The following is a 23,984-nucleotide window of genomic DNA, read 5'->3' on the forward strand; positions in this document are numbered from 1 at the left end:
AGCAGACAGCTGATATTTTCAGGAAAAAGCAAAACATGCACGACCTCCAACTGTGCAAAAAAAATCTCTGCATCACAATGCATATCTTGAAAGTTATTTTATACACAATTGCCGGTTTTATACACTTTTCAAAGACGCGTGGCTAATAAACTAAGCGATACACCCTAATAAAAATGCTTAACTTTGTTCATTAACATCTATTATCTAAACAACTCGAACGGGTTTTCTCTAGGTGCAACAGGTTTTGCACAATTTTGCAATTCCTGAGACAAGTAGAGCTTAAAAGCCGTTTCTTACCTTTGCATTTTTCTTTAGAGCTTAAACATCTTTGCAGCTATTTATAAACAAAATGCACCATTCGAAAGCAGAGGAAATACGTTTTGCAAAGATATTAAAACCACGTTTATAAACTAAGCGAGTGAGGCACACTAGTCGTATGAATATCACCAAAAAAAGTCATCTCTTCACCGCTGGAGTGGGACCGCCACCTTAACGCGTTTACTCTTCGCTTATTATTGAGCTGACCAGAATGACGCGTCTTCGTGGTCGGCATGTGATGAGTTTCTCACGGCGCTGCTGCAGCTGCATGATATTGCATGTTGACGACTCGGAGCTTCCCTCGGTGAACATTCCAGTTTAGTTATTTTTTCCCTGTTAGGGTGGCGACCTATACTATATACGACTTACATCGATGGATGTACCTGTAAATAAGGCAGACTTGCCTGTAGCGGTTACCATAGATGCGAGTCGTCATTCATCTCATTCTTTACCAGTGAATGATATAAAAGTCACTGTGAATTCGCAATTTCAGCACTGTTGAGTTATCAGTTTTACAAATATTTCTTTGTAATATCCAGAGCAGAAAAACATAACAAGCTTTTCTAAACGCTAATAAAAAGTGACGAAGTGAAGTGTCGCTTGGACGAGCGCCCCTTTAAGAACCTCTTCAGATAAACGAGGTTTCACCGCAGCTTCTGCCCTAACGCTAGTGTGTCCATTACAAATGAGTCTCAGTTCAATGAATTTCTGCTCACCGGGACCTTTGGGTTAACCGAAGCTTTTGCATATCACCCTAGCGCGGATCCAGGGTTTGGATGCGTTACTTCTGCAAACTTCAGCAATTACCGTCTACGAAACGGCGGGTACTGCAACTACAAACCTCCACTGCAACCCATTGCAGCTTCGCATTCGTTTCGTCTACAAAAGTATCACGAGCTCACCTGACATATCCCCTGTGCAAGTGATGCGTACTGGGGATGCATTAGGTGAGCGTATCGGTCTAACATTTGTTTGGGGAGTGTTGTAATCCCATTTTCACAAATACGTTGCTATTTGCTCCTTCCAGCGTACTGACCACGGTGTTTTCTCTTAGTTTGGCGGTTCTGGTAATAAACGTTATTCAACGGTACAGCTCAGGTTGCCTATGCGTTGTTGATTTTTGTGGTTGTATAAAACCCATCACTTTGAATTTATGTTTGAAAAGAGGTTAGAAAGTTTAAGTAACGGTACATAGGCATCATGTTATTTTTATGAGTAATTTAAAACATGTTGGTATTGGTAACGCTTTGGTAGCAGAGAGTATTGAGTTCGGAGTTCGGTATTGAGCATACTCTGAAGGAAGGTAGCCAGTTTGTTGCGGAAAAAGCGCACAAAGCTTTATTTAGTAATATTTTGGTCGTAAAAAGGTAGGGTAAAACGTAGGGTAAAATGTAGGGTAAGCCTGTCAGTTTACACGTAGATGTAGTTTTTGTAATTTGCTTACAAATACAGAAGATTTGCAAATAACATTCACTGCCTTTCTCGCGAGTTTAGGCGCAACCTTCCACAAAATAAGCGCCTATAATGCAGCCGTCTGTATTGATTGTGATCCCAGTGCGATTAGTGACGTGATCTAAAAGACTCTAATATAAAACTATCCCTGATTGTTTCGGTGTAATGCGCATTACGACAAAATGGACTCGCCTGCGCGCGGTCGGTTCCTTCAATATTTTTTTTTGTGCGTGCGTGCGTTCACCGCTTCTGCGTCAGTGAGTGGAAACTTACGCACGGTAGATGCCACTCAGTGCTGCGAACTGACTCACGCCCTGTAGCACGAGAGCTCGCCACGGGTAGCGCGCAACCTGACTCTGCTTTCGTTGGCTGCGTATCGCCAGGGGGCTTAAGCTAGGCGATTAGCCCCTGGCAGTCGACTGCGAGCAGTGTCTGGTTCGCTCCTCCGTTTTCTTTGTTTTTTCAGTCTATCTCTGTTTTGTTTCCGTCCCAGCCACGTCGTCTTATCACCGTATGCCACGCCGTTTGTCTGGCTACATCGTTCATCTATCGGAGAAGAACGTAACAATTAGGAAACCTATTCCGTCGTCATTGGGGCACCCTCGACATCAAATTTCAAATTAAGGGACAGAAGGTTGCGAATTCTGTCAACATATCGACACTATAGACATTGAGGAATGCGTTTGTTGAACGCCATCCCAGCATTTCTTGTTAGAAGAGGAATGACGTAAGCGCACTGCGGCTACATATATAGATTAACGTCAAGCGTTCTTCAGCGCTAAATTTCAGTGGTCTTGCCGTATAAAATTAGCGCAGAGAAAGCGATGGGAGGGGTAGGGGGATGAATTTTCCAGGTACATTGGTCAGAATAGTGCGCTGCGGCATGCGTCAACAAAAAGAAGGCGCGTGTTCGGCAGCTCAAACGACGTCACGGCAAGTCTAAAGGAAGGCGACAGATACGCGAATGAAAATCACTAAGGTCGCAGCAAGAGAGGCGGTTGCGATGTCCGATTATTGAAGAAAAATAACATTTGTACGTGTTTTAAAATATTAGCACTGCACCAGTGTTCACGTACTCACGAGTCTCTAAACTGAATTTTAGGTTACTTGTACTCCATTTGCTCCCCACCATGGGCATTTTTATCATTACGTGTGCATAATATCACGCAATATATCCTCGCTCATTTGATGTCGTTCTCTTCCAGCTCAAATAAGCTCGTTCTCATCCAGCGTCCCCGCCTTTCTTCTCATTCAATTACTCGTTCTCTTCCAGCTATACCGGTACTATCCCACTTCGCAGGTGACCAGCCTTGCCAGTCGATCCTGCGCATGCATAGTGTGGATCAGGGCCGAAAGTGGATGCGGCCATGACAACCTTGCAGCAGAGAACAGCGTGGTCATGCTGGCTCCACCTGCTCTGACGTACAGCTGCCTCAGCCGACCCGCCGTTGCTGTGGCCCGATATGTCTTACCACTCGTCACGTTGGTGGGCATACTGTCTCATCTTCGCGTTCGCCTGCCAGCTGCTGCTCCTCGTGAGTACCGCACCTGCACATGTTCGCTGCGCAAGTGCCAGATCTGCTGAGCCATTACATGCATCGAGGCATCTGCACGTGGTGAACACTGCACTCTGGTGACACGTCCAATAGCTCTGACGCAAAAAAAAAAAAAAAAAAAAAACTTTGACAGGGTCTTAGGCACTGCGGAAGAGTTGACGCCTAGCGTGAAAGTTTTTCCAACAGGTTTAGCGACTGTTGGCCCGCTCGATGCCAGAACGCGGCAGGGCGCCCTTTCGGCAGAACGAGTTGAATACGCAGCCTTTGCTTCGATTGCTGGGCCGTAATACATATCCTAGCGAGAAGAACAAATATTTTTTCAGGCGCTGGTGTAAGGCGTTTTCACACCACCTGCATGAACTTGCAGGGATCAGATTGCACGCTGTGTCGAAGCTTCGCATGGCGTGTGTGGGATAACCGGGCTAGTATCTATAACGCTGCTGAATATGGTCGGTCTTTTATCGCGAACCAAGCGGCTAACAGCAGCATTCTTGAGACGTGCTGTGGAACAATTGCAGCGCCACCCAGGCAGCGCAAGCTGCCTATATATCATCGCATAAATTAACAGAGAGTAGAACTCCACTTTAACCGATTAAGACGTGCGAAAGCACTGGTTCGCACGGTTTTCCACGGTTTGGCTAGGCTGTTTGGCACTGAGAGACTGGCACAGGGTCTGGCAAAGTCTTAGTTTATTTTTATTTGGGGGAAGGAAAAGCGCAGTATCTGTCTCACTTCTCTGTAGACACCTATACTTACATATGTCATCAGTTCGAATCCCTATCTCAAACTATCCTCCAACTTAACTAGAAGATGAGATCGAAATGGAAAGCGAAATTGCATGTCACCACCATGAACGCTGCGCAAAGTACGGTTGCGTGACAACGCGGGTACGAAATCACGCGCATATTTTTTTCCCGCACATTTCTTTCAATCATAGGTCACGGCGACGCTTTTTTGAACGGAACGAGCTCTATACGCTATCGCGTAAAACTCCGCTGTCGCACCATTCCTTATTTTATAGTCCGATTAGCGTTAGATGTGTGAAGGTTGAGTACGTTTTGTGGCAAACGAGTGCAAATGTCTTCACTAAAGTTTCATTAACTGGGATGGCAGTCAACCGAGTTTTTTTTGGCACCGAGTCGATAATGCACGTCTCGTCGGCTGCGAGCAGAACCATTACGGACTACAACAGCCGAATGCATATTATTAATGCGTAAGCATTGTATGGCTGTGTCGGCGGGTTTCGCGTGAGCATGACCTTGTCGGCACTGTGAAAGAGCAACCAGTTGCTATATCGGTAAAATAATGCTACCATCGGATAAAACGTCAAGAAAAGGTGTGTAAGTGACAAAATGGTTTGGTTTGGTTTGTGGGGTTTGACATCCCAAAGCGAGACAAAATGGTTGATGTGGGATAGGTAGTTAAATAATTACAGCCAGTTAAGTCAATTAGACTTCGAAATAGCCGGGAGGGGTATGTCGACGTTCAAAAGGGGTCACGTGGTACCCGGCTTCCGGTGACGCAGGCCTAACTACAGGTGGAGGGAAATTTGAAATGTTTGAACGTGAACGAGCTGAAACGGCTGTTATTTGCGTGCTCAAATGGGCAGGTAGGAGTGGTTATAAAGTGTGTAAAGAGACGTAATCAATCAACTGCAGTCTGAACATTTTCGAGAGCACTGCAGAGAAACGCAAAAACCTGAGAGCTGTGCTGCACACGGTACATCGCGCGGCCCTTGTCGAACACAACCAGCGTTCTGTTGAACGCATCAAAGTTCACCGGCGCTCTATAATTGGTTTACGAGAGAGGAAAAGTACAGTATCTGTCACTCGCAGAATCCCGCTGACACATCTCGCAGAGAGCACAGCAACGCTCAGACTTACGCATTTCTCCAGTGCAGGTTCTGCAGTGATCTCGGATTTTTTTTTTTTTTTAACTTGAAGCTATGTGCATGAGTCAGTGATAATACGTTAGTCTACGAGACGCTCACCGACCTGTCTGCTACGAGGCCTGCGGCTACGTTTCCGGGCCGACGCAATGCTTGTGGACTCGGGTTATCTTTACGCGCCTCGTGAACGTTGTACAAGTATGGCGCGCCTTTGTCAGAGACACAGAGCTGCACAGGTGGCGGGCCAACGCAGTTCTTTGGACGCGCGCAGGTCATGTCTGGTGCGGCGCTGGAGTTTCAGGGGCGCCACCTTGCCCACGCGCCGGAGGGCCACCGCAGTGACATGCACGTGGAGAATGAGACGTGCACGTTCCGCGGGGACCCGTTCACCGTTGACGAGTTCACCAAGAAGGCTGCTGTGGAGTGCTACATGTACACCAATGGCCTTCGCGAAGAGCACCAAAAAAAGTGAGCCCTCGGCCACGTAGTCTATCTTTTGTCCCATTGCCAAGCACCTATGCACCGCTGTTAGCCGGCACTGAAACGGAAGTTTAGTTTTGGGCCAGCGTCTCCAAGGCAGCACGGTACAAACTTTTCGGATGTTGCAACACTGTGATTGGCCGGCGTTTTGACTATCGTGCGCAGGGTTACAACGATGATCCGAATGACCTCATCAGCCTCGAGATGATCGCATGCACCAGGCGCATTACGAGTCCGGTCCTTGATTTCTTAGCACCAACTCTAGCCCCCCCCCCCCCCCCCCCTACACACACACACACATATCAATACCAAAGTATTTGAGGTGCAGAATATATCAGGTTTTCTCGGCTAAATTCAACGAAACTTTAAAAAGTCGGTGTATCCTCGCCTGAGTGAAAGCAACTGATTGCTGTTGAGAGCCGTATGGGCTTGTTGTAAACTTTATTAATTAGCAAATATTTTATACTTGGCTAAGCACTTAAATTGTTGTCTTGAGGAACATAGCATCAATACAACAGTTGTAGGTAATCTTCAATAACACCTGACTGAACTAGTTGCTCCAAGCTGCCAAAGTAATTATTTTACGAGCCTTAAAAATTACTTAAGCAATAAAAAAAGCTTCCACGTGGCAACGGTACTACGCAGTACCCAAAGACGAGTCTCAGATAACAAAAGCTGCTTTTTTCTGAAGCCCTCTCTCTCTGCGATGGGGCTTTGCGTGCACAGTGGGCGAGAGATATGAGTCGGCAGCTGATCACGAGAAAGATTTATTTGAAGGTCAGTAAATGAGGCTGCATAAATAGTACCTCAAACATCGAGCTAGCTGTTTTTTAAGACAGCCTACAACTTCTGGACTTGCACTTTGTCATTCACGCCAGTAATTAAAAGTAGATAATTGGTCTTCATTGAAATTACCTTCAGCGAATTAAACTATATCCTAGAGTGAGCCAAACGACTCTACATAGCTCTGAGTTGGTATCACTTTGCTGGGACACTTACGGTGTCTTCTAAAAGCTTGGTTACATTTAGCTGGGTCACATGGTATGTATATATGTGTAGTTTCAGTGTGTTTTGGTCATATTCGTCGATCAGGTCATGAAACAGGTGAACCTGGCACAGCGTCGCCTGTTAAGGCTTGCGCAAGCTGAAGCCCTGAAGTCACAGAGTGATCCGAAGGCCATTGAATCGAGACCGTGGTGCTATAGATGCATTCGCTTGGAGGTTTTAATCCTGTCTGTACGTGGGAAGGAAGAACAGTGTTGTGCATGGCTCAGTAGATAGCTTCATCATCATTCCGAACAGGCAAGTCCGAAAACGAGGTAAGGGAAAGAGGATGGCCATCCGTTCCACCGAAATAGGTGCGGCATTGTGCAAGAAGGCAGGTAGGCGCCTTTTCGCGCAGCTGTGATACGTAAAGAAAGAGGCTTGTTGTGTAACGCAACTGAGACCCTGCACACGCCAGCCGGCACAAACCATTTGGAGTACAAGTCTCTTGAGCTCAAGTACTTTCGCATTAGCGTCTTATCGCTTTTGCCTATGCCGTCAGCGCCTCCTCGGTGATCCGATGTACACGCATTCAATACCGAAGAAAGCAGCAAGAGCTGCAAACGTATCGTCTCGTGTATGGACAAATGTGCACTCCGGGTGAACATGAGAGTTATCTGGAACTGTAGAACTGCGTGTAGTTTGTTCGGGGCAGCATATGCTGCGAAATGCAGCTAGTTTTTCAATATGTAGCGTTCCGGGGAATTTGGCTTGAACCTTCAGAAATACGTTCGATCAGGACGTGGAATTTCTGCACCCCATGAAGATAAACCTACGAACTATGAGAATAAGTAAGCGGTAGTTGCAGCCCATTAGGGGTTGATGACTGAAACGAAGCCTCGGAAAGCTGTTGGCAGTACGTAGCAGTATTGATTCATCCCCCCGTGCACTTAGTGTTCCTCAACAATGCAGTTTCGCGGCTACCTAGCTGTTCTTTGTTTTAGTTACGAAAAGCTGTAAGGCAGGGAAGCATAGAGAAAATTTTTAGCAATAAGCCTAGCTGCAGAAATAAGAATGCACGTGTGGTCAAGCAACGCAACATTCTCTACAGAAGATGTTGCCAAGTATATTGCTCGATGAAACAGTTTTACGCTCTCAGTTTTAAAGTAAATAGCTTTCCCCAGTTCTTGATTCTTAGTCGCTCTAGGCTCTCAGTAATTACTAATGGGGAATACGACCCCACATGTTCAAATTGCAACAACGGAGAACCCGCCACTCAGGCGCACATCCTCTGGGGATGCGAAAATAACCCGCCCCCAAGGGCCCTCCTGCCAGCTCCTTCTTCGGAAATCTGGGACCAACTCCTCACCAAGCCAGGCAAGAACACACAACTTGCACTTATTTCGTGGGCCCAGGATGTCGCCCCCACCTGGGGACCATACAGGACCCACCTGCCCTAATTCACGACATCTGGCGGAAATTAAGTTGTTTCTCTCTCCAGTTCTTGAATTTCATAAACATGTAAGCACGTGAACGAGCAGCCACTTATCCGATCCTAAATGGAAATGTCCTTTGTAAAAAAATATATATTCATCTGCTTTACAAGAGTATAGTTAATAACTGGGCGCTGAAGTTCACATTCAGTAGGTGGCTTGAAAATGTATTTGAAATGTTTAAACGCGAATGTTTGATAAATGTTCTTCCGTGGTAACTAAATTATCCATAGAAATAAAGCACTCTAATTCAATAATCGATGGAAGTTTTCCACCCTCGCACAACTTTTGGCTTTTTTAGTGAAGACGCAAAGGCACCAATTTCGTGTTTCCCAAAGTTCAGTGTTTACAATGTGCGTATTTCTTAAATTGGAATGCAGTAAAAAAAAAAAAAAAAGAAAGAAAAGTAATATCAGTTGAGTTTTCCGAACTACTTGAGTTTTCCGAACAAACAAATTTTGACGAAAACAATGTAATGTTTGCCGAACAAGTAGACTTTTTGCTTTTATGTACTTAAGTAGGAGAGCCAAAGCCAAACTAAACGCGTCGTTTCGCGAACAGTGATGAGACATACACAGGAATTCACGTTGGCAACATACCATTCACTCCTCCTTTTCCCGCCCCTGTAAAAATATATAATAATAAACAAGGTAGTGTGTACAATAACTAAAGTTCGGGGAAAGCGTTTATGATGAAATCCTTACTGCAGCGATTGGAGGGCATGTCTTAGCACAGAACATGCACCTGCGATTCCGATCCGAAATGGGAAAGAAATCGTGACAAATATAGCTGGTAGCGTTTGCTGATATATTGTCATGCGTCGTTACTCAGGAGTGCTAGCAGTGAGGTGAAAGCGCTGCAGCTCTTGAGCTCTAGAGCTTACAACACGTCACCTATTGTGAATTAGTTATTCAGTCTGAACGACCACTCTTTATACCTGACGCAGTTTTTCGTATCACGTGTGAGCTTGTGAGAGTGATGTCTCGTATTCGCCAAAGAGAATTGCCTACAAAACATAACGGAGCTGTGTCTAGTTCTGACTGACTGCGGTGTTTTCTTCGTTTGGAAGAACGCGAATTCCGCTTATTATGTGGCCACCTTCTGCTATTGCAAGGGTGGAAGAACGGACTAGTTTTTAGTTCATCTTGGGAAAGAAAACAGCGCTGAACTCTTGAAACATGGACAAAAAAAGAAAGAAACGACAACACAACGCTGTGTTGTCGTTTCTTTCTTTGTCCATGTCTCAAGAGTGCGCTGTCTTTTTCCTTTCTGCTATCGCTAGATGTCTGCAACGTTCACACTTCGCACCAGTTGTCCTCGGATGCCGCGTGCTTATCTATTCACCAAGAAAGCCTTTGTCAAAAATGGGCAGCCCAACAGACTTGCGTCTGAGCTTTGTAGTGTAGCTCAATTTGTGTCGGCAACGCTCAAAATCTTTTGAAATTGACACGTTTACAGCCACGGGCACTCTAAAAGAACTTTATTAGAAAGGCAGAGCCGGTGCGCTGTACATTTCTGGCAAAAACTGTACAGGTAAAAATGCATTTCGATGCGACCGGAATGTGGAGGAGCGTGTGAAGTGCCGAGGCCCTGACGTAGTTGATGTAACTCATTTTGTTCGTTGTGTGAGCTCGCGTGGGCTCCGATCCGACGGCGTGAGAAAGTAAAGGCAGAAGTGTGTATGACGTGTGACAGTTGACGGTACTATGTGAGTAGCCCGCATCCACCCTCTAGCCACCCCTTTCCCCAATGTCAGAGCATCCATGTCATTCTTCGGGTGTCTTTTGAGCGCATACTGGTCGGAAGGAAACCGAAGCAAAGCTGTGTTATGGTACACGGCCTTGCAGGGTGTGCTACAAAGCTCGCTACCCAAAGATCTGCTTGAACTGCACTGACTCGAAGAATCCGAACGAAGCGGACTGCCACCTGCCCGACTACAACGACGAGAACAGCCCGCTCTTTCAGGCCTTCCGCACCAAAGCTATCGGCCGCCTGTGGGCAAACTGCGTCCGAGAAGCCATCGCTTGTTGTCGGTACATGCGGTACGCACCGCCGCGCAGGACGGGTAAGTGCGCCTGCCCGTTCGCTCGAGTTTTCTTGCTTGTCACGAGCAATGCTTTCTTCGCGTGCTGCACGCGTTTCGGGTACGCTTTACGAGGTGCTATCGTCACTCGTCACCGTCAAAATCTCTCTCACTGATCTCCGATTAATCTTTTCCTGTGCCAGTCATTGCCCAGCTCACTATAGGGCGCACTCAAGCTCACATTGAGGCCATGATCTGAGTAGTGAATGCATTCAGCCTAGGAGCATGGTCTTTGTTTTCGTGACGATGGTGTGCCCTTTACTTTTTACTAATTTTTTGACAATGGAGGAGAGGATAGGTTATTGCCGCGACCTGCACGCCAGAGGGCGTGGTGGCTTGGCGATGTTCACTCTAACCGAGGCCCTGGGGTTTAGAGGTAGCAAAGGAAGCGTGAATGAATCGGCGGTAGAGGTTAGCAAGAGGCGTTTGGAAGATTGGTGGATGAATAGCAGCCAGGGGACGCATGGAAGCTAAATCGAAATTAAAGAAGGGTATTTAAAGATAACCCGTATCTGAAAGTAAGGCCGTTAAGGATGGATGACTCCAAATTATGGTTATGACAGATAATACGACAGAGAGTGGATGCCATGGTGACAGGAGGACATGACTCTGGCCTACTCCATGTTGGAAGTGGCGTTTATTGAGTAAAAACAAAGGGATTCTTAGGGGTGCTACTAATTACATAACATGACACCACACAAGAATTGACAAAACGAAAAAAAATGACCACATGAGGAATCTTGAAGGAATTCTCACTGGCCTTCCTGAGCGCGTCTTCTTCGGGAGCGCTTGAAGTCGCGCAGTTCTCGGGTCTGAAGTTCTCGTGCGTGGGGAATGGTGCGGCTCATTTTCTTTTGTCGACTCAACAGGATAGTAGTCTTCAGGTTTTAGCCTGGGGATCCCTTAAGCAGCGCCGCACTCGTAGGTGATGTCGGTTATGCATGTATGCTTGACCGTTAGCTACTGTAACTGTATACCTTCATGACTCTGGGCTTACTTTCGTCATGACTGCCTTCTCCCATTTCTTTCCATTCCAAAACCGCACTGGCTGGTTCTTGCTTAATGGCGGCAAATCTCGAGCATGCTGGTCTGCGTGCGTGCGCTGTGCCTGCTGCCTTGTTTGAAGTTTTTTATCTGGAGCTCCTTGTGCGGGTAGTGTGGCAACAAAATACTGGAATGGGCAGGAATAAACATTCGTATCCTTCTTCCCATAAGCATCTCTGCTGGGGAAAGGAGGCCATTCATCGGAGCTGCTCTGTAGTTCAACAGTACCACTGCGAGTGCCTTGCCTTCGGACAGCGCGTTTCTCATTGTTGCCTTTATGGTCTGGATGGTTCCCTCAATTTGTCTATTTGAGCGAGGGAAAAGTGGTGATGTGGGTTTGTGGACAATGTCTCATTCCTTGCTGAAGTTTCTAAACTCGGTGGAGTCAAATGGAGAGCCTTGATCACTCACAACTTCTGAAGGTATGCCAAGCATACATATCCTTGAGCACTGTGATCACCGATGAAGCTGAGGTTGCTGACATTTTCTTGACCTCCACAAACTTTGAATAATAGTCCACTAAGAGTAAATAAGTAGCACCACTGTGCTGAAAGGAGTCCACTGCCAATTTCTCCCATGGACATGTTGGTAATTCTCTGTCAAGGAGCGGTTCTCGGTGGTTAGCTCGTTGATGCCTTTGGTAGACCTTGCAGTTTGATATCATCACCTCAATGTCTTGGTTTATTCTGGACCAGTAAACACTCTGGCGAGCTGTGTTCTTGCATGAGAAGATGCCTCGATGGGTCATGTGCAGCTTAGAGATCACTTCCTATTGACATGTCAGGGACACGACAAGTCGTTCACCAAACCACAGAAAACTATCAGTTGTGTACAGTTCATTCTTGGTGGAGTAGTAGGGCTTCACTGCTGGGGCAACTTTTGAGGTCTTATCAGGCCAGCCCTTCTGAATGTATGTGGCTACACGTTGGAGTGTGCTATCAGTACCTGTGTAGTTTCTTATCTCAGCCAGCTTGATGGTTGAAGCTTGTACCAATGTACATGCCATAACCTGATACTATTGGTCCGAGGTCTTAATGGTGACTGCTGGATCAAGAGCTCGAGACAGCGTGTCCGCAACTCTCAGGTGTTTATCAGATATGTACAGTCGTGAGCAAAAGTGGTATACAACACTCGGCCAGTGACGAATCTCCAGAAAACTGCATGTCAACTTATTCTAGCAACAGTTATCTGAGATTGAGGCAATAGTGGCGGTGCGCCATTTTATCCACATGCTGTGTCGCTATCACTGTCCCTGACGCTGTCGCAAATGGCATTTCAATGCAATTTTCCCGAGCATGGTCACCGGCTGAGTGTTGCATACCACTTTTACTCACGACTGTACACTAACTTCACAGTGTAGCGCTCGAGCCGAAGTAGTAGGCGTTGTAGTCTGGAGTAATTTTGTCGAAGCCCTTACATTGAAGACCAATGAGAGGTTTATGATCAGTTTCAACCTCAATGCTGCGACTATAGATGTAATAGTGAAACTGTTCACAGGCAAACACAACAGCTAACAGTTCCTTCTCAATTTGTGCATAGCGCTGCTGTGCTAGTGTAAGTGCTGCAGATGCATAGTCTACTGGATGTCCATTTTGAAGAAAGACGCTGCCGATTCCATAGGAACTTGCATCCGTGGATATGGTGATAGGCTATATCGGGTTAAAGTGTGCAACACTGGTGCTGTTGTCAGCGTGCACTTGATCTCGTTGAAAGCATCTGCCATCTTGGGAGTCCAGCGCCGTGAGATATCACACTTAAGTTGTTCTCGAAGAGGCTGTGTCTTTGTTGAGAAGTTTGGTACGAATTTCATTCATGAGGTATGTTGCCATTCCCAGAAAGCTCAGCTCAGCTATTCTTGTTGGAGCTGGTATAGCGTTGATGGCGTTGAGCTTGCTGGGATTTGGGGTTATGTCTTGCTTTGTCAGTTGATGTCCTAGATAGGTAACCGAGGGCAAGCCCAGTTTGAGTTTGTTGTAGTTCAGTTTAAGGTTGTTAGATCCTGCTATGTCAAGCACTCTGCGTAAATGAGCTAAATGTTCAAGTGTTCTTGACGCGCTAAAGATGTCGTCGAAGTATGGGGTTACAAGGCCTTGACATTCAAAGATACTATCAATTTTTTGCTGAAAAAGTTCAGGGGCTGTATTGAGATCAGATGCTATCCGGAGAAACCTGTAGCGTCCCCAAGGTGTGGAAAATGTGCATAAATACGAGCTGCTTTCGTCAAGTGCTAGCTGCCAAAATGCATTCTTAGTCCCCAAAACTTAAAACACTGTACAACCACTTAGTCGTGTAAACAGTTCTTCTGGAACCGGAATACGCTAGTGATGTCGCTTCACTGCTCCATTTTAGGTTTCTTATGTCAAGGCAGATTCGCGCACTTCCATCTTTCTTTGTGGTTATGACAATCGGAGACACCCAGTTTCTTGGTTTTATCACACGCTTAGTTATGTCATTCTGCGCCATTCGTTCTTGTTCAGCTTTGACAGCCTTTTCTAGTGCACTTGGTACGCGGCCAAGGGTGGCAACTGTAGGTTTTGTGTTTGGCTGGAGGCGTATGCTGTACTCTCCTGGTAGCTTGCCAGTACCTTTGAACACATAAGGAAATTCTTGAAGCAGAGTTTCAAGCTTCTGAGAAGTTGGAGGGCATGACTCTTCTGCTGTGATGTTCCTGACTCTGTGCACCAAGTTTAGCGCCGTGCATGCAGCTGCTTTTTGACTTGCAAAAATTTTAGAAAGCTTTGCTGTTTTGCACTGAGCAAGAGAGTTCACATTCATATCCAATGTTGAGATGCTTCCCTGAGGTAAGTTGTGACCTTTGCTTTTGTTATTAGGGAGTTTTAGAATAGGGGGAACCTATCGGTTATGGGGATAGGGTAATAGCGGGGCGCGAGTGCGCATGCGCAGAACCCAAGCGGGCCTTTGGTTTTTGGGTCAGCGGACGACGGTCACCCTACCTCGGCGAAATAGCGTGGACCCTATCGCCGGGTAGGGTCGGGGAAAATGACGGCGTCCGGCCAAGCGGCGGCCGCTCGCCTCGGCACACATTCGTCGTTACCGCTCCGTGGTGTCACGCGTTCAAGGCAAACGAAAGGCCAACGAAGCTTGTGTTATGTCTCATGATGCCCGCACCACCAAATATAAGCGATAAAACGCCCCATATTTCCTTATTGCTTCCGGATTTACCGAGTCGCTAGGCTTAGTGAGTTCGCCTCGTTTGGTTGCCATGGGGACCAGGCGTCGGAAAGCGCGGAAGGTTCAATTGAGGTTTCCAGGCTCAGCCTGGATTGGTAAATATTGGCCGATTTCGTCTTGTCTGAAGAAAAGCGTTTATATAACTGGTATTTTTAAGATAGCTTTGTGCAATGACAGCAGTTTCTGTTTAATAAAATAGCATTGGTTGGCTTTTATATATTTCAATGCTTTCACGGTTTACCGTCTCGGCGCTGCAATCGACAAACGCAAGCCCCGCTCCGCTGCGTCGGTAAAACCCTATTCTAAAATTCGCCGGTCGGCTCGAACTTTGCGCCACGGCACGCTATTTTCTTGGGGGCCCCAAGCATTGGGTTCCCCTATTCTAAACCTCCCTATTGGACACGACGTCCGATGTGAATATTCTTTCTGAGAGCTAGGGTTCAAATGGAAGCGTCAGCCAACTGTGACAATAGGGAGTTTTATAATAGGGAAACCCAAGCCTTGGGTTCCCCTATTCTAAAACTCCCTATTGTCACAGTTGGCTGACGCTTCCATTTGAACCCTAGCTCTCAGAAAGAATATTCACATCGGACGTCATGTCCAATATAAAATTCACGTTCTAGCCATATAATTCGACACTTTCGAACCAGTCTGACGATGTGTCGTCTGCAATTTCCACGGTGAGGCTTCCCAAGAAGAATTCTTGGTCGGAGTCGTCATCATGCTCAGCGCCAAGCATCCCAACTTTTCTCTGCGTTGTTGGTTGCTTCTGGCGACAAACACTCGCGTAGTGTCCTAACTTCCCACACGCGTAGCAGGTAGAGCTGTAAGCAGGACACTGTCGGGATTGGTGTATGGTTCCACACTTTCCGCATGTATGCTTAGGCACTGATTCGTTGGCTGGCTGTTTCTTCTATGAGACGCTGGTTGTCCTCTCGGCTGTTGCATGCCAGCTACTTGTTGTCGAACGGGCTTGTATTTTCTGCTCAGGTTATCCACCGTCGTTTCTTGTCCATCTGTAATCGTTGCTAGCGAAGACGCATGCTGCTTGGAGATTTCCGCTGCTCTCACGTAGCGATGAGTTTCTCCAGTGTCAAGTCTCTCTCGCGTCACAAATGCCGACGATGATCCTGTCGCCCAGGAGGCGGTCATGCTTGTGCCATGCTTGTCACCGAAGTCGCACCTTGTTGTCTGATGCTGAAGTTCAGCAATAAGCTCGTCGATCGGCTGGATTTGTTTCTGAGTCATGCTTTTGAAGATGGCGGTCGCTTGCATTACGTTTTTGTAAGGAAGGTACCTCTTGGCAAAATTGGCTGCTACCGTGTCGCTTCTCTGCTCAGCTTCGGCTAGCACAGGAAAACAATGTCTCCACGACTTTCCGCGCTGTTGGGCCATGACGTGAAGTAGCAGTGCTCGCCCTGTTGCTTCTGACTTTGTGGTACATTCGCATGCTGCTTCGTGAAAGGACGACATGACTCTGGCCTACTCCATGTTGGGAAGGGCGTTTCTTGAGTAAAAACGACGGAATTCTTAGGAGATGCTACTAACTATATAACAGTGCTGAAAAGTTGTCTAAGTTAAAAAACATAAAAAAGAAAGGTCGAGCATAGCGATGGCTATCAACAGCCCGTTTCAAAGAGGACGCTCTTAACATCCGTTCGTCCATTCATCCATCTATCCATCCATCGTCTCTGGGTATCACCGAAGGGAATTCTTTGAAACGTGTTCCTTCATGTACTCCCTGGCTTTTGTGCAGTTTGAAAATAATGAATGTTGCCAGTGTTACATAACATAATGTTAGGAGAGCATTTTTGTTTACTTTTGTTTATGACTGCAGACAATTTATAACATAAAGCTTTGATCGCGATTAATAACAAGGTAAAACTCGAGCGTGGCACTTCCCTAACATTATGGAAGGTGATCGAGCAGACCGCTTGAAGCACAAAAAACATAGCTCGCTGCTCAAAAGCAATTGATTGCCTTGATCTAAAGAAATCGGTCAACTCATCTGTGTCTTCAGTTGAATCGAGTGAGTCCAGATGGCTCGTAGGTCAAAATGAGTGAGTGAGTCCAGTTGAACCGTGCGTCAAAATGAGTCGCGAGTCGCGACGTGTGATTGAATGAATCCGGAGCGAGTTGTGAGTCTAAATAAGTTCCAATTCAATAGTTCGGTGAGCCAGAGTGCGATTAGTCCGAGTCTGACGGCGCTCGCAGGCTGACTGAGCCTGAGTGAGCTCTGGCCATTCTGATTAGGTATGGTTATCGTCCGTGCGCACTTCCACTTTTGGGTCTCAGCTCGGATAATGTTATTTAGAAATAGTATTCTGAACCACTCTGCTCCCTTCCTGCTTGTGGACGCTATCCTGGAAAATTGAAGGATGGCGTCCAATTTGCTTTTCCGTAGTTGGCTGCGCTGTCAATTTAATTTTAAGCCTTTTCATTAGCCTTGAAGTTTCTAATTCACAGACAAGTACTGGCAAGACCAACACCTCTCCGTAGTGGGGTTACGCTGTGTCAGTTCAGGCGTTCAGTCGTGTCCGACTCTTCGTGACCCTATGGACCATGTCACGCCACGCTTTCCGGTCTCTCACTATCTTCTTAACATCACATAACTTCATCTGCAGTGCCTCGAGGATGCCATCTAACCATCGCGTTCGCTGCCTACCCCTTCTCCGGCGACCCTCAACCTTTCCCAACATCAAATCTTTCTCCAGCGACTCCTCTCTTCTCATAAGATGACCAAAGCAGCTGAGCTTTAACTTTAGAATTTGACCCTCCAATGAGCAGTCAGGGTTTATGGTCGACAATATCGACTGATTTGATCTTCTGGCAGTCCAAGGAACTCTCAAGAGTCTTCGCCAGCACCACAATTCAAACGCGTCAATTCTTCGACGGTCAGCCTTCTTCACAGTCCAACTCTCGCATCCATACATCACAACTGGAAAGACCATAGCACGAGTTATACGGATATCGGTTGGCAGTGTAATGTCTCTGCTCTTTACTAGGCGGTCAAGGCTAACCATTGCTCTCTTTCCCAGAAGCAAGCGTCTCCTAATTTCATGGCTGCAGTCTCCTTCCGAGGTAATCTTGGAGCCCAAGAACAGAAAATCTGTCACAGCTTCCACTTCTTGTCCATTGATGCTCCAGGACTTGATAGGGCAAGACGCCATGATCTTTGTCTTTTTAATGTTCAGTTTAAGCCCAAACTTCTCACTCTCTTCTTGTACGCGCATCAGAAGTCTCTTGAGTTCCACTTCACTTTCTGCCATTAAAGTGGTATCATCCGCATATCTAAGGTTGTTGATACGTTTTCCAGCAATCTTCACTCCAGCTGAAGACTCGTCCAGACCGGCCTTCCTCATGATGCACTCTGCATATAGGTTAAATAGGCAGGGCGACAGTATGCAGCCTTGCCTCACCCCTTTCTCAATCGGAAACCAATCAGTAAGACCATGCCTAGTTCTGACTGTGGCCTCTTGCCCTTCATACAGGTTCCTGAGGAGACAGATGAGGTGAATTGGAACTCCCATCTCTTGGAGAGCTTGCCACAATCTGCTGTGATCTACGCAGTCAAACGCTTTCGCATAATCAATAAAGCAGAAGTAAATGGGATTCTGGAACTCTCTTGCTTTTTCCATGATCCAGCGAAGGTTGCCAATTTGGTCTCTAGTTCCTCTGCCCTTGCGAAACCCAGCTTGCACGTCCGGAAGCTCCCGATCTACATACTGCTGCAGCCTACCTTGGAGGATTTTCAACATCACCTTGCTAGCATGCGAAATAAGCGCGATCGTGCGGTAGTTGGAACAATCTTTGGCACTGCCTTTCTTTGGAATGGGGATGTAAACTGACCTCCTCCAATCCTGTGGCCACTGCAGGGTTGTCCAAATCTTCTGACATAATGTATGCAGAGTGTTAACAGCGTCGTGGTTGAGGTTTTGAAGCAACTCAGCTGGAATGCCATCAATTCCGCTAGCTTTGTTCTTAGCAAGGCTGGCTAAGGCCCATTCAACTTCACTCTTCAGGATGCCCGGCTCGAGATCAGTAATGACAACCGTCTTATGTTGGGTTTGCACATCCAGGTCCTTCTTGTACAGTTCTTCTGTGTATTCCTGCCACCTCTTCTTTATCTCTGAGGCTTCAGTGAGGTCCTTGCCTCGTTTGTCCTTTATCACGCCCAGCTTAGCACAGAAGCTTCCTTTGATATCTTTGATTGTCTTATACAGAACTCTTGTGTTCCTTAATTGGCTGTTGTCCTCAACTGCTTGGCACTGTATGTTCTGGAAGGCATTCTTATCTCTTCTTGCTATTTTCTGAAAATCCGCATTGAGAACCTTGTATATTTCTCTTTCCCCCATAACTTTTGCCATCCTCCTTTCCTCAGCTATTTGCAAAGCCTCTTCAGATAACCAGTTTGCTTTTTTGCATTTCTTTTGCTTTGGAACTACCTTAGTAGCAACTTCTTGTATTATATCACGAACATCAGTCCACATCTCTTCGGGCTCTTTGTCTTCTAGATCTAATGCTTGAAATCGATTCCTCACTTCCACAGCATATTCTAAGGGGATTTGATCCAGATCATACCTGAAAGGCCTTCTAGTTTTCTGCGTTTTCCTCAATCGAAGCTTAATTTTGGCAACAAGAAGCTGATGATCGGTGCCACAATCAGCCCCAGGCCTTGTTTTTACTGCTTGTATAGCGCTTCTCCATCTCTGCCGGCAAATAATATAATCGATCTGATTCCTGTACAGACCGTCCGGTGAAATCCATGTGTACAGGCGCCTCTTGTGCTGTTGAAAATGAGTATTCGCTATGGTCAGGTTGTTTTCTTGACAGAACTCTACTAGCCTCTGCCCAGCTTCATTTGGCTCACCAAGACCGAACTTGCCTGTAATTCCGGATATTTATTCACTCCCGACCTTAGCATTCCAGTCTCCTATGAGAAAAACGACGTCTGATGATGGGGTGCGGTCTAAAAGGCATTGTAGGTCCGCATAAAATCTCTCAACGTCAGCTTCCTCAGCAGTAGTGGTCGGTGCATAGACTTGGATAACGGTTATGTTCAAAGGGTGACCTTGGATCCGAAGTGACATCATTCGGTCGTTTTTGGGGTTGTACCCTATCACTGCTTTGCCCATTCTTCTGTTTACTATGAGAGGGACCCCATTCCTTCTCTTGGATTCGTGCCCACAATAAAAGACATAATGGTCGCCGGAGTTAAATTCTCCCATTCCGGTCCACTTGAGCTCGCTGATACCCAAGATATCAATGTTCAATCTGTCCATTTCTCGCTTGACGATATCCAGTTTACCTTGCATCATAGATCTTACATTCCATGTTGCTATGTGATATATCTCCTTACAACATCGGACTTTCCGGTCGCTTCCCGACACATCCACAACTGAGCGTCCTTTTGGCTTTAGCCCAGCCGCTTGATTCGTCCTGGAGCTACTAGGAATCGCCCTTTGTTCATCCCCAGTAACATGTGGGACACCTTCCAACCTGGGGGGCTCATCTTCCGGCGCCATATCAATAATGGTATTGTGACTGGCCATAGGGTTTTCTTGGCAGGAAATACTGGAGTGGGTTGCCATTACCTTCTCCAGTGAATCACATTTTGTCAGAACTCTCTGCCGTGACCTGTCTATCTTGGGTGGCCCTACACAGCAGAGCTGACGACTTCATCGAGTTTTGCAAGCCCCTCCGCCACGACAAGGCAGTGATAGTCAGTGTTAAAAAATAAGACGTGTCTGACTCGTAACCTTCTTCGTGTCCCGTTGTATACCTCGGTGTAATTAATAATGATGTGCTCTTGACAGCCCAAAGAAATACTGCTGTCGGTCTTTTAGAAGACGTTAGCGGTGTCGCACCAGCGTGACCTTAGTTTTATAACCTCTACATTAAAGGCCAGTCCTGGCCGGTTTCTTTTACGATACAGGAGGAGAACGCGTTAACGAGCGCATCAACAAAGAGAAGATAAACAGCGCGTTGACGTAAGGCTGATCGTACACTGAGCACATCTGATTGTGCTGAACCCAGTCGTACACGTGCGCAGGCTCTCTCTCTCTGCCATTCAGCGCTCCGCCGAGACGGAAAGGCCTTGCAGTGAAACAGTGATGTAGAAGAGCGTTTCGAGGCGACGGTTAAAGAACTGCGAATGTCGCTGATTACGAGCGGCTGAGGTACAAGGAAGAAGATAGCATATAATGTGGCAGCCTGAGTGAAAATTCATCACGCCAACTTTTCGGCTGAATAGTGGAGTCGTTGAGCTATTCAAGCTAGCGTTTTCTGAACCGGTCGACTGTACAAGCTGCGTGGTATACTTCCTGTCTTTAAATATGCAATCGTCTCTCGTTAATATAGACACTTTGGTTCCCAAGGAAAACTGCCCACAAAGAAAGTCGTCCGTAATATCGAATCGTGGAGAAAAATAAAGAGTTGTTAAGAAATAGCAGAGTTTCATCATAAGTTAAACTGAGTCAGACGTGGGAAAGCACGGCTTAATTCGGTTTAGCTTTTGGTCGGTATTTGATTTTTGTTTTTCGCTCTAAGTTTTGATTTAGTTATGAAATGGGTTGAGCCAGATGGGTTGAGCACAAACTCACGCTAAAACTTGGCTATAGCGGACATAGCCATGGCCAACTGCACTTCACAGTTCACCCGGCGTTCGTACATTTCCTCGGCGAGCCGTTCTCGTTGTGTTTCAACTTGGTATAGACATTGTGACTGCACTCAATCTCTAGGTGAACAGTTGTTCTGGTATTTCAGCCGCTAGCGCGGCCTGTCGTTTCTTCGTAAGCTCTTCCAGATCGGTACATTACGGCGTCTTCTCACCGTTTCCAACTCAGCGCGCCGAACACGGCGCCCTTCTTCGGCCGAGACAGTAAAAGTAGTAGAAGGATTCGGTTCACTCGGCATCCTGGCGTGGACTGACGTGCCGTAGCAACTGTGCGGTGCGCCTGTGCTGTGCAAGCAACCATGGAGCGCAGCAAGGTGCCAATCGCATCGCGTCGGGGCTGAGTCACCGTCGGTGCCACACGAGCGAGGCAATCCTGTTGTCCAGATAATCCGATAAGACCCCTGTCCCGAGGCGTGACGGAGGGACTTTAGTCAGCGTCCGTCGACACACCTACTAAAGACACCAGATGCGTGGCCCCCTCCCCACCTCCCTTTATGCAGCCTCTTTTGGGCCCAAATCACCCTTTAGTTGGCGCTTGACTACGGGTGAGCTGTTGCTTCTTGGTTTGGCAAGGTCACACTCAAGGACAAGCCACGCACATCCTGAAAGTCCGGTTGAGTGTGCCATTAAAGCCGGCATCTTTGCATAGCTATTGACATTGACGCAGAAATTAGACGGAATCTCAGAAACAACAAATGCATTATCTCGGTAACAATTATCTTCAAAATAATGCGGCGCAGTTTAAAGTGCCTAGGTGTCCATATGAGGCGTGATCGTGGGTAAAAGCGTGACGAAATGTGTTTCCACTGCGACTGTTCACATCCCACAGACCACTAGTGTATATATATATATATATATATATATATATATATATATATATATATATATATATATATATATATATATATATATATATATATATATATACGTGTGTGTGTGTGTGTGTGCGTGCGCGCGCGTGCGTGCGCGTTTGTGTGTGCGATTAGTCGGTTTACGGTCCCTGAAGGCGGCGTTCAACGTAACACAAGTTAAAGGCACTGCTTTCATTACCATTATTCATGCAATACGCAAATGGTAGAACACTTTGACGGGGCCCTATTGCGCTGCCAATATGAACCCCCCCCCCCTCACTCTCTCTCTCTCTCTCTCTCTCACACACACACACACACACACACACACACACACACACACACACACACACACACACACACACACACACACACACACACACACACACACACACACACACACACACACACACACACACACACACACACACACACACACACACACACACACACACACACACACACACACACACACACACACGCACGCGCGCGCGCGCGCGCACGCACACCAAACTAAAGCCATAACCGAGACATTTATACTTCCACACTGCTTCTTCTTGGTGGCCGACACTCAAAATGCCAGAACAGTAGCATCATGGATAGGCATTCGGGATTTTTCCAAACATCGATTTTTATGTTAACACAACGAAAATAGATGCGCCGAATTGGCTGTGTGCATTTTCACCCTGTCCAATTTTACCCTGCTTAAAGAGATCACTGCCAAGAGGGCTCGGGGAACTTGTTATATGGGGACCGGTGCACGGCTCCGTCACAGCTATCCATTCCTGACCCTGAAAAACTGGCACGGCATACCGCTCCGCCTGCATGCGCCTTGAAGCGTGATAACGCCCAAGTTTTTCGTGTCTCACAAACGCCACTTCAGGTTTTGGATAACGTTAAATCTCGCATTGTGGATGGTCTTTGATCACGGAGTCCGTGCAGATAAAGGCCGATAAAATACAATCGACCAAGATAGTCTGCCTGGTGATAGTACGGGATATCAGCTACATAGTGCGCCATACCAGCAACACTTTGCGTAGTCTTAAAACGAAAATAAATGAGCGACAACCTGGACATGACTTGCGTCTGTTCTCTGTTGCGCCTATCCGCTACAGTAAAAGTTAAGCGCATTCTTACTCTCGTATATATGCTCATTTCCGTCTCAAGTTCAGTGTACGGCCTGCTTATTTACGCACTCTGCAGTCTCGCCGCCTCTGTGAGGTTAGCTGCGACGTTTTGGGGGACTAAGACTTTTTATTCATAAACGCAAGGTGTAATTATGGCCGCCTCCTAGCATCGCAAAGTGTCCACGATCAAGAAGTTTGCAGTCATTATAATCACAAGTATGCAATGCAATGGAACACGTATCGTCATCCGTTCTGGGAAGCTTTATTGCATGCAGACAGCAGTATTGACTTCGTTCGTTGCTTCAGTGTTTGGCTGTTCAGCAAGGGCGCGGGAATAAATTCCTGCCTAAATAAAAAAAAATAGAATCAGGAGCCCCTAGTAATAGGACCACATAAATATCCATGGTCTTAAATCCCACGCTATAACGCGGGTTTAACGCCGCGCCAGTGCGTACCATTAGGCTACAGCTGCATATTTTTCATCCATTCGAGTTGTTTGCGCGCAGTTTTTCGTGTGTATTCATGATAATTATTTTTTGTTGGAATCATTTTGTAGCGGTAAAAACACGGACACAAAGAACACGAAACACAAGGGACACCCGCTAGACTGCAGCTAGTTTTTACTGTACAAATACATGATATATATACATGACAATCATTAAGCACACGCAGGTGCCTCGTCATTCAAACATGGTCTCACCCCCCCCCCCTACACACACACACTCCCCACCCTCTTTCCTTTGTGGCATGCGATTACGAAGATAATTTCTTTTTCTGCCAACGCAAGGGAAGGGGTGCTGACGTTTTAATCATGATAATTATGTTTAAGGGTATAAAAGAAAA

The 23,984-nt window shown here is 46.6% G+C and overlaps 1 protein-coding gene across 3 annotated transcripts in view; it reads left to right on the top strand.

Annotated features, from left to right (window-relative positions):
- Positions 1-23,984, top strand: part of LOC146203225 (calcitonin gene-related peptide type 1 receptor-like) — a 95,555-nt gene that overhangs the window by 26,634 nt on the left and 44,937 nt on the right. For 2 of the 3 annotated variants that reach the window (XM_084588580.1, XM_084588582.1), the window contains exons 2-4: positions 3,044-3,305; positions 5,486-5,682; positions 10,019-10,236. In XM_084588580.1, the coding sequence (XP_084444706.1) occupies positions 3,234-3,305; positions 5,486-5,682; positions 10,019-10,236 (487 nt within the window). In that variant the 5' untranslated portion in view covers positions 3,044-3,233. The remainder of the gene's footprint in view (positions 1-3,043; positions 3,306-5,485; positions 5,683-10,018; positions 10,237-23,984) is intronic. The other variant, XM_084588581.1, reaches the window with a different exon arrangement.

The sequence above is a fragment of the Amblyomma maculatum genome, chromosome 1 (assembly GCF_055883805.1).
Source record: "Amblyomma maculatum isolate TAMU_Amacu chromosome 1, ASM5588380v1, whole genome shotgun sequence".
Classification (NCBI taxonomy): domain Eukaryota; kingdom Metazoa; phylum Arthropoda; class Arachnida; order Ixodida; family Ixodidae; genus Amblyomma; species Amblyomma maculatum.